Source organism: Calidris pugnax, unplaced genomic scaffold (assembly GCF_001431845.1).
Source record: "Calidris pugnax isolate Ruff unplaced genomic scaffold, ASM143184v1 scaffold216, whole genome shotgun sequence".
Lineage (NCBI taxonomy): Eukaryota > Metazoa > Chordata > Aves > Charadriiformes > Scolopacidae > Calidris > Calidris pugnax.
The window spans coordinates 635538-645642 of NW_015090954.1; the positions used below are offsets into that span (position 1 = coordinate 635538).

A 10105-nucleotide genomic window follows, 5' to 3' on the forward strand; every position below is an offset into this window, starting at 1 on the left:
TTTTCTTTTTTTTGTTTTTTCCTTTCCTCCTTCTCTTTTTCCTTTGCCCTCTCTTTTTCTCTCTTCGTTTGCTTTTTCCTGTTTTCTTTCTTTATTTATTCTATGGTCATCCTGATAATTAGGTGGTTTCATACAAAATGGGGAAAGACAGGAAAGGTTTCTTAAAATTCAATCTGCTATAGCTTTTCGTATATCTTATATCTATATCTTATATATCTATACCTTATATATTTTAAAGAGTCTGCTGAACCATGTCAAATAGTCACCATCTGAACAGTGTGGAACATAAACAATGAATTGGAACAGTAAACTCTGCTGGGCTAATGAAAGCTATTTTTAAGTCTAGGTTTGGCAAAGCAATCAGCAGTTGGGGGAGTGAAGGCAGAAGAAAACAAAACTTAATCGTAGACAACCGGTACATTAAAGAAGAACAGTGCGCTGCATGACCACACTCTCACTGTCTTCTCTGGAATGATCTTCATCTGCAGATATTTCCCCAGTATTAACAGCAGTTAATTTTTCAGTGTCTTATTACTCATTACAAATTCTGACACTAAGCAAAGTTCATAGCCTCAGCATAAATTTAAGTTTCATGATTCAATTAACAGGGATATTTTTTATTATATAGACAAAAAAAGGAAGGTACATGTGATATCAAACTGAATTACAAGTTCTGCATAACTTTTGCAACTGCTGGAAGTTTTCTCTGGGTATAAGAATCCCAGAAAAGAACTCACACTGTTCCCAACTGCACCCTGACATACTTGGTCATTTAGCAACTTAGGTTTCAAAACAGCAGTTCTTACCGATCTGTTGATCTACAGGTGGATTTCTGACACCTGCTTCCAGAAATGATGTAAAAGTTGATATCTCCGAAGTGGGGAGGACAGTGACAGTGTCCCTGTGCTCTCACTCCTGCTGTGAAGGCCAGTGGAGGAGCTATCAGGCGTTTGGAGGATGGCACTAAGGAGAGACCAGGCGATGGCAGAGTTTGGCTTCCATTGGTTTTGTCAGCTGTGCAGTTTTTCCACTGTCAGGTCAGAACAAGCCCTCCAGCACGCCATTTCTGGCTGCAGGCATCAGTTTTGAAAACCAAGATGGAAACACACAGCGGGTCTCTCCAAGAAAAGGCCACACACACACACACTTGCGCAGAGCTGTAGATGGGAAGACACCACGAACTGAGTGCAGTTGCTGTGTGATCCCATGTGTTCAGAAGCTCTTGCCAGTTCCTGCCTAGTAATGCTCTCTCTTCAGGCACCACAAAGTGCATCCACACCAGGGCTCCACACAGACCTCCCCAAACTGCTTTTAACACAGTCAGATCACACCAGGATGAACATGCTGAAGAACACCTTCAGTAAAGCCAGAACATCTTCAAAGATGAGTTTGGGGCAAGGCATTCCCACCTTCTGCTGGGGGAGATCGAAGTAGAGGGGACTATGCTTCTGCTCCTCCCAGGACCTGACCCCCACCCTGCCATCCGCCCATGTGCCCAAGAGGGTGCTTCTGGCCCCCAATCCAGTTAGGGATGTGGCCTAGCCAGCCTGGAGCTGGGCTTTCACTGAGCTGAGCTGCCATTGCTTTTACTCTGCTGACCAGCAACCCATGGTTCCTTCACTGCACTCTTGCTTTCCTTGGTGGGGTACAACTGTGGTTTTACACACAAGCCCAGATTCTGGTGCCAGAATTTGTTTCTGTAGAGAAGGAGGTATTGGGTATTTGACCTGCTGGAGAGCAGCTCTGTGGAAAAACACCTGGGAGTCCTGGTGGGCAACAGGATGCATGGGAGCCAGCAATGTGCCCTTGCGGCCAAGAAGGCCAATGGTATCCTGGGGTGCATCAAGAAAAGTGTGGCCAGTCGGTCAAGGGAGGTCATCCTGCCGCTCTACTCTGGGCCCCATCTGGAGCACTGTGTCCAGTTCTGGGCTCCCCAGTTCAAGAAGGACAGGGAACTGCAGGAGAGGGTACAGCAGAGGGCTACAAAGATCATTAGGGGCCTGGAACATCTCTCTTACGAGGAGAGGCTGAGGGACTTAGGCCTTTTTAGTCTAGAGAAGAGAAGACTTGGCGGGGGGGGGGGGGCTATAAAAAAGACTATAAATGAGTCTTTTTTCAGTGGAGCCCAGTGACAGGACAAGAGGTAACGGGCAAAAACTGAAACATAGGAAGTTCCATCTAAACATGAGGAGGAACTTCCTCACTTTGAGGGTGGCAGAGCCCTGGAACAGGCTGCCCATAGAGGTGGTAGAGTCTTCTTCTCTGGAGACGTTCAAACCCGCCTGGACACATTCCTGTACAACCTGATCTGGGTGGACCTGCTCTGGCAGGGGGGTTGGACCAGATGATCTCCAGAGGTCCCTTCCAACCCCATATCATTCTGTGATTCTGTGGGCACCACTGTGCCAAGGTCGTAGCGAACAGAGCCCCAAGATGGGTCAGCAGAAGGTGCAGCATGGAGGAGGCCAGGCCTGGGCTAATGAGCCCTGAGGCACAGGCTGGACCTGGAGACCTCCCTGCCCCAACAAAGGGCAGCATGGCTGTACCCTCTCCCACTGCACAAACATCTTCGGCGCCGGCAGGTCCAAAGTGGAGCTGGGCCATGGCGCTGGAAAGGGGCTTTCCCCGAGCTTTTCTGAGGTGGGGAAAGGCCGGGCGGGGCCGACAGCTCATGGGGAGGGCGGCTGAGGAGGCAGGGAGAGGGCCAGCAGCTATGGCGGCACCCACACCTCCTTCAAAGCTGGCCCTGAGGAGCCCGGCAGCCAGGACAGACAAACAAGGCGTGGGGGCGACCACCAGGGAGAGAAAGGCACGGGAAGCTCCAGGGGCGCGTTCCTCTGGCGAGAGGGAGCTCAGCCATGGCTCCTGCCTGGCACAGAGAGAGCTCCTCAGGAAGCCCACAGCCACCCAGGTCTCAGGCTGCAGGGATATCCATAACCTCTCATGGCTATATGGATGGTAGATGGGATGACAGCTGTGAGGTGCGAGCAGGCAGATGATTTACTCAGCCTGGTGACAGAGCTAAAAGAGGAAGGAGAAAGGCTGCGGAGCGTCAGGGAACGTGAGAAAGAAATAGATTGGTGGAATCAGGCTTTGACCTCCCTGAGAAACAGGGACAGACACCAAAAAAAACCCAAGTTAAAGGAGATCCAGTACTTCCCCCCCCGCCTCAAATGAAGGCAGTGGCCAAAAGGAGAGCTGTGAATGGAAGCAAGTCTGTGCTAGGGGTGGCAAGCGAATCACCCCATGCCCACCTGCCCTAACCAGGTGCCTTTGTACAACACTGTGAGGCTGTCAAGGAGGTAGGATGATATGAAAGACGGCCTGATCACACCAGAAGAGTTGCCAGGCTGGCAAGGCCTACCCCTCATTTAACAACCACCTCCATGAGGAAGAAGGGGCGGGTTGTAGTTGGGGGTGGCTCCCTTCTGAGGGAAACTGAGGGTCCAATATGCTGGGCAGACCCTCTTCTTAGAGAAGTCTGCTGCCTCCCTGGGGTCCGGGTCATGGACATCACTAGGAAACTTCTTTGCCTGGTTTGGCCCTCAGTGTGTTACTCCCTGTTTGCTCTTCCATGTGGGTAGCGATGAGGTGGCAACACATAGCCCAGAGGTAATCAAAAGTGACTTCAGGGTCTTGGAAAGGTCAATAAGGGAATCTGGGGTGCAGGCGGCCTTTTATTCTCCCAGTTCTAGGTAGTGACTTCAAGAAGCAGGCATTCTCAGTCTGTCAATACATGGCTTCATGACTGGTGTCACTGCCACAATTTTGGGTTTCTGACAGGCTTGCTGGAGTTGGATGGGGTTCAACCTCCTGAAAGGGGGAAGAAGGTGTTTGCTCATGACCTCAGAAACAAAAGAATATATTTAAATTTCTCAATTTCCCCGTTCACTCAAGGTACTGCGATTGTGGATGTGAGAAACACTGACTCACATCTTAGAACATAAAGAGGACAAAGTCACCAAAGCAAAGGTTAAAAAAAATAATTTATTAATACGAAACAGCGCTGAATCGGGTGCACCAAAAATAGATGCACGATGATCTTTTAGCTTTCAGGTATTTTATACCTTTATCCCGGCCGCTTGAGTTTCTGTCTCCCTTCTCATTGGCTGAGAAGTTGGAGCTCACATTCTTCCCGACCGCTTGACCTATTACAGGTTTATTTTGCACTTTTTCCCATATAAGGCACACATACACCTATTCTACGAAATCATTATCCTAAACACGCTTTTGATTAGTTGATTATGCTACACGTTATTTCACAGTCTTTGTTACCATCTACTTGGCAGATTTACCAGACTGGTTTCTTTGGCCTTATTGATACTCCCCTACCCTTTGGGTTTTTGTGTTGAAGGCCATGTTCCAGTTTGTTTCTCTTCACCTAGATAACGCTCTGCGAACAAGGATCCCTTGAGAAACCAAGGGCATTTTTGGGGATTAATTGGATACAATTTATTAGACTTTACTATTCCTAAGGCTTCTTTGTTAGTACTATCACACTAACAATGATACATCAATTAGCTGAAGCAAAACTTAGCTTATTTCCCACATGGAGATCTCCACAACACAGGTGTTAATAGAATAGAATAGAATAGAATAGAATAGAATAGAATAGAATAGAATAGAATATTTCAATTGGAAAGGACCAATAATAATCATCCAGTCCAACTGCCTGACCAGTTCACAGCTGACCACGTTAAAGCATGTTCTTAAGAGCAGCTTTAAACCATTCCCATGCATCCTATCACTATGCCAGGGACATCAGCACTTCCATCTCCACTTCCCCCTTCTCAGGAATACCTGTTTGGAAACGTTATTGAAAAACACGGGTGTCATGAGAGTCTGATTACTGTAGGCAATAACACTTATTCATACTAGATGAATCTAGTCCTAGAAAATTTGACAGCTACCCAGTGTGGCCTGGTAGATGTGCAGAGAAATCAACTTTCCTTCATATGTCACTATTATAAAATAATCACAAGAAAATTTAGCTACCTATAACAAGTTTATCTTTTATGAAATTTACTTTCTTGGGGAGAGCGAAAATGATTTCGGAACACGCCTAAACAATCCATTAGTATGTCCGTATTAGGTGTATCAACATTTCGACATTAAATATTGAAAACAATCAAAACATAATTTGGAAGCAAATTATTAAGCACTCAAACTTTCAAAACATCTCTGTATGTAACAATGCAGTAGATCTGCACAGGAAATGGAGCAAACTCTTATTAAACATTACTCAATTTTCATTATAGGTGATACCAAAAAGAGAACAAATATAGTTATCAAAGCTAATTTTCCTTTCATTATGTCATTAAAAACTCAAAGTGATTTCATAGGTTTTAGTAAATTCACAGTCGTTTTACACTGACACTAGTGCAGAATATATGCAGATAATCACAAAACCCCTTTTTATTTGTAAAATAAACTTCATTTCTAAACAATATGGGGGGGGGGGAAAAGAGTGTGTTAAGAATCAGCACTTCCACAGTGAAGAGATATTCCAGCATGCAAAAATTCCATCTTGTCTAAATCTTAACTGCGAACAGATTCATCCTTAGTTTCATGTCTGGGAAACAAGGAAATTTGATTCAGGTTCACATCTGCAACACAGACATATATGCAAAGTAAAACAGAGATTCATCTGCATAGAAATAGAAATTTTGAATGTGTAATGAATAATGTAGCTGAAAAAGTCCATCCATATTCAGCAAAAGTGTATTTTGATTACAGCTTTTGGAGACAAAGGCACTCTTGGCAATGAAATCACCCAAGAGTAAAAATGAATAAATATGATTTGCAGTACTTCACTGCAAATCACAATTGTTGTGATACTCAAAAAAGTTGCATAGATGATGGGGTTTTCTGTAAGCATTCCCAACACACTAATGAAAGCGGGAACGTCATAGTACGCAAGATAACTTAGTATTTTCTCCAGACAAAAACAGCAGTCACATAAAATAATTAATAGGAAAACTCTCTTCAGAAGTTATTTTTCAAATCTGAAGGGTTTGAGCAGTTCAGCTCTTTTTCTAATATTTTGGGTGGCTAACTTTGAAGGCTTAGCTTGCTAATTGCTGCTGGCTTATTAAGATAACCACATTTATAAAGATTGCTCACACTGGTATAGTAGTTCAGGGAGATTGGTTTTTTTTAATCCTTACATGCAGAGAATTCCACAAGACTTTTAAAATGCCAATAAAACTGCATCGACATGGCAAATCTAGTGGAAGCCTATGTCTTGATAGCTTTCCTTTAATATTTTCTCCATTTACATGCTACCCTGTGATTCCCAGTTTCATTCCAAAGTTGAAATTCATCAGAGTTCTTCTCGAAGATTATCAAACAGATCACACATGCGGTAGGGAATTGTTCTCCCTCTGAACAGGACTAAACTCGGATCTCAAACCTGAGTAGATGGCATAATGCCATGGCCTCAAACCTGGCCTCTGCTCCAAGCACAAATCATGATTCCCCTGAGGTGTCCCTTCTTTTTTTTTTCATCCAAGCATACCTGCATGAAAAACATAGAAGAATGGTTTGATTCTAAGAATGGCAGTTGGTACAGAAATGGTAAGAGATCATTTTAGATGTCCCTGAATAAACTGGGAATATGTCCCTTATATATTGTTTATAAATTTATCTTTCAACAAAGCATACATCCTAATCACTGCTACAATTCTCCATTACTCAGCTGCTACTTGTTCTATCCTACGCAAGCAAGCTGTAATAAATAGTCAATGGCACTGCATTTGCAGAAAAGTTGTGTTACAGTAATAGAATTAGCTTTACTTTCTTTTACATTTGTTAAGGTGTACTGGCTTCAGTACTGGAGAAGATAGAGATGTGAAGTTCATGACTGGAGTGACACTCGGTGCTAGCAGAAGTGAACGAGGTTGGCATAAACACAGAATTTTGCTTACAGAGGAACATCTTTCACGACCAACCTCTAATGCCATAATCCTACAAAAACATGGGTAATGCTGGCTCATAAAAACAGTCTAAATGTCTCTGATGTTGTAAATATGATTATATGTGCCCTTTTACTTTTTTTAGTATCTTACTGTGGCATTAGCAGCATATTAGCAGTCTCTGATCAACCTTACTGACTTTGCCATGCATTCTTATCTGTAAAACAAGATCTCTTCCTTCATCAAGTGGAAATTCTTTCAGCTCTAGTGCCAGGTGCTTGATGTGGTATTACTCCTCTCTGCTGACAGAAGTATGTGTTGCTTTCCTACAAACCAAAAAAAAAAAAAAAAAAAAGAATTGGAAAAATTCCAGGCTGGTTTCATGTTTGTTTTTAAATTTATAGTTTACAAGAGTATACACGTTTCCCTCCCAGCTGTAAAGAACAAGCTTTCCCTGAGGGATGAGCTAACCCCATGATACCTGTAATTGTAGGCTGTGCCTATCCATCACAAATGAACCCCACAGAGTTTAAACTCTAAACCTGCATTTTTTCCCTCACTTTTCCCTGCTACCCATTGCAGAATGGGCTTCCCTTCACCAGGGTGTTAAGGATAGGACAGCTCATTTAAAGTCAAGGCAGAGAAGTAACGAGGTTGCAGAGTGGTGCATTGCCAGAGATCAGAAATCGCTGTACATGCTGATACAGGAAGCCAGTAGACATCTCAAGACAGCACTGTGAGGAATGAATGGTTGGTGTCGTGGTTTTGGCCAGATTGACCAATCAGACCGACAAATGGCCCCTCCCTCCCCCCTCTAAGGACAAGAGAGGAGGAGATTAAGAGATTTATGAGTTTAGAAAAGACTAAACTACTTTAATGAAAATATTAATTAGTAAGGAAATAATAAATAAGAAAATTTAGAAAAAGGGGAAAAAAAAAGTATACAGTATATACAAAACCATATCAAGCTCCCAGGATGATGTTCACATCACCAGCAGGCACAGGGAAGTCTCCCAGACTGGACTCAGTGATGGACAGGAGCTGGATTCCAGCTATGGAGTCAGGAATGCTCGGATCAGGATCAAAGGCAGACGAATAGATAGGGTCCACCTTGGACATCGGCCACTGAAGAAAAGGAGTAGACCCTTTGATCCCTCAGCTTTTATACTGAGCATGATGCATATGGGATGGAATACCCTGTTCGGTCAGTTTTGGGTCCCCTGTCCTGTCTGCTCCTCCCTGATATGACTGATATGAGTCATGGGCCGCAAGCAGAAGACACAGGGAAGGAGAAAGAGTGGAAAGTGGTGCTTCTGTACCCCAGAGGTGGAGGGATGCAGGAGCGCAGCAGGAGAAGAAACCCAGTGTGATATCACCATGTGGTGGTCAAATGACCAAGTGGTGGATGGTGAAGTCACCAGGCAATGGATTGTGACCTCATGTCCCTGGATGCTTATCCTGGGGTGCCGGCAGAGCCTGAGCCAGTCTGGCTCATGCCTGGACTCCTGCTGAGCGTGACCGCGAGGTGTGGAGGTCCGAGCCAGGCTTCTCCAGGTGCTGGGTAGTGCTTTGGGGGCTGCCATCGGCAGCTCTCCGTGCCCGTCCCAGAGCCACCCCCTGTGTTTCTCCAGCCCTGCCTGACAGCAGCGGAGGTGAGCTGTGGGGGAAATGTCCCCCAAGGCGGCCATGGGGCGGGTGGTGGGGCAGCAGCGGGGCAGTAGGGTTGCGAGTGGGGGCCTGCGAGTGACCGTGGCCTCTCTCCGCCTTGCAGTGTTCAACACCCTCTGGCACCGCCTCCACCAGGGAGGGGGAGCAGCTCCTCATCCTCGGCTCTCCCCAACGCTCCGAGAAGCACCACCATGGCCACGGAGTCAGAGGGGTGCTGTCCCGTCTGCCAGGATGTTCGGAAGGGCATCGCCTCAGTGGAGCCGTGCCAACACCAGTTCTGCCTGGGCTGCATCCTGCGGTGGGCCAAAAGGACATCCAGCTGCCCCCTCTGCAGAACAGTGATGGAGAAAATCAAGTTCTCCGTGCGGGGAGAAAATGACTACCTGGAGCAGGTCATCACGCCCCCCGCCCAGCCAGCAGGTGCCAGCAGCCAGGCAGGCACAGCTCCCGGCGGCCTGGAAGAGCAGGAGGCTGCGGGGACAGAGGCCCAGGCCTGCGTGGGTGGCCTCCAGCCCCAGGTCTGGGCAGAGCTCTTCCAAGAACACCGGCACCTCCTGGACCCCGTGCTGCCCTGGCTGCGCCGGCAGCTGGAGGCCATCTACGAGGAGCAGTGGTGGCTGGCAATGGCGGCCGAGAAGCTGCTGGTGCAGGCCCTCTGCTTCTACGGCCCGGACGAGGAGGCCGTGGTGCGGCGGATGCAGCCGGGCCTGGAGGAGCACACGGCCCCGCTGGTCCGCGACCTCATCAACGTCGTGGTGCGCCGCTGCGGGAGGGAGGCCCGGAGGCTGCTGGAAAACCCCATTTCCCCCACACGGTCTCTGGGTGCCTCTTTCTGCCCCTTCTCCTCCCGCCTGTTAAGGAATAAAGTATTTATGAGATTTACTTGACTGAAAAGTGAGTGACAGTGTGGTCTCATTGACACAGTAAGACTAGATGTAAGTGTCTGCTGCTTTCTTTTTCTTCTCACTTTTCTGCTGAATCACTGGACAAAATTTGTGGGTCTTTGAGATGTACCATCCAACTATTCCCATTAAAGATAATGATACTTGGGGTGCTGGGCACATTTGAAAACTATGATTTTCTGTTCAGCTTGTATGTAAATGAAGTCACAGTGTTGCTTTATGTGGGTGATGGTAGGCAGGTTACGCTTGCAGCAGGTTTTAAAGCTGGTAAGAATTACATTGCTTGTGTCTGTCTCCTGTATACAGTTATCCCATCATCCTTCTTTCCTCCTTTCATAAATGGTGGGGGTTTTTATTCAGTTATTCATATGGTGTTTCACCTTTTGTTATTTTGGAGGGATTCTGCTATATTTCTAGAGAGCTTCCTTCCTCTCCAGATACCTAATCCAGTAACCGCTTTTGGCTTGGACATGTCCTCTTGCTTTTCATCTTATCTCAGCAGAGCAGCCATGGGATAAACTGAATTATGTTGGTTTGATGCTCTTGTCAGTCTCTGTGAGTTCCGCCTAAAACCATGTGAACTCCTTGCAAGCACAGAAAACCTGTTTATATCCCATAAGT

At 46.2% G+C, this 10105-nt stretch overlaps 1 protein-coding gene across 1 annotated transcript; it reads left to right on the forward strand.

Moving 5' to 3' along the window:
* Positions 1 to 8124: 8124 nt before the first annotated feature.
* Positions 8125 to 9469, forward strand: LOC106893787. The gene has a single exon (XM_014952008.1). It carries the CDS (start codon positions 8774 to 8776, stop codon positions 9467 to 9469), a length of 696 nt encoding a protein of 231 aa, XP_014807494.1. The 5' UTR covers positions 8125 to 8773.
* Positions 9470 to 10105: the final 636 nt, after the last annotated feature.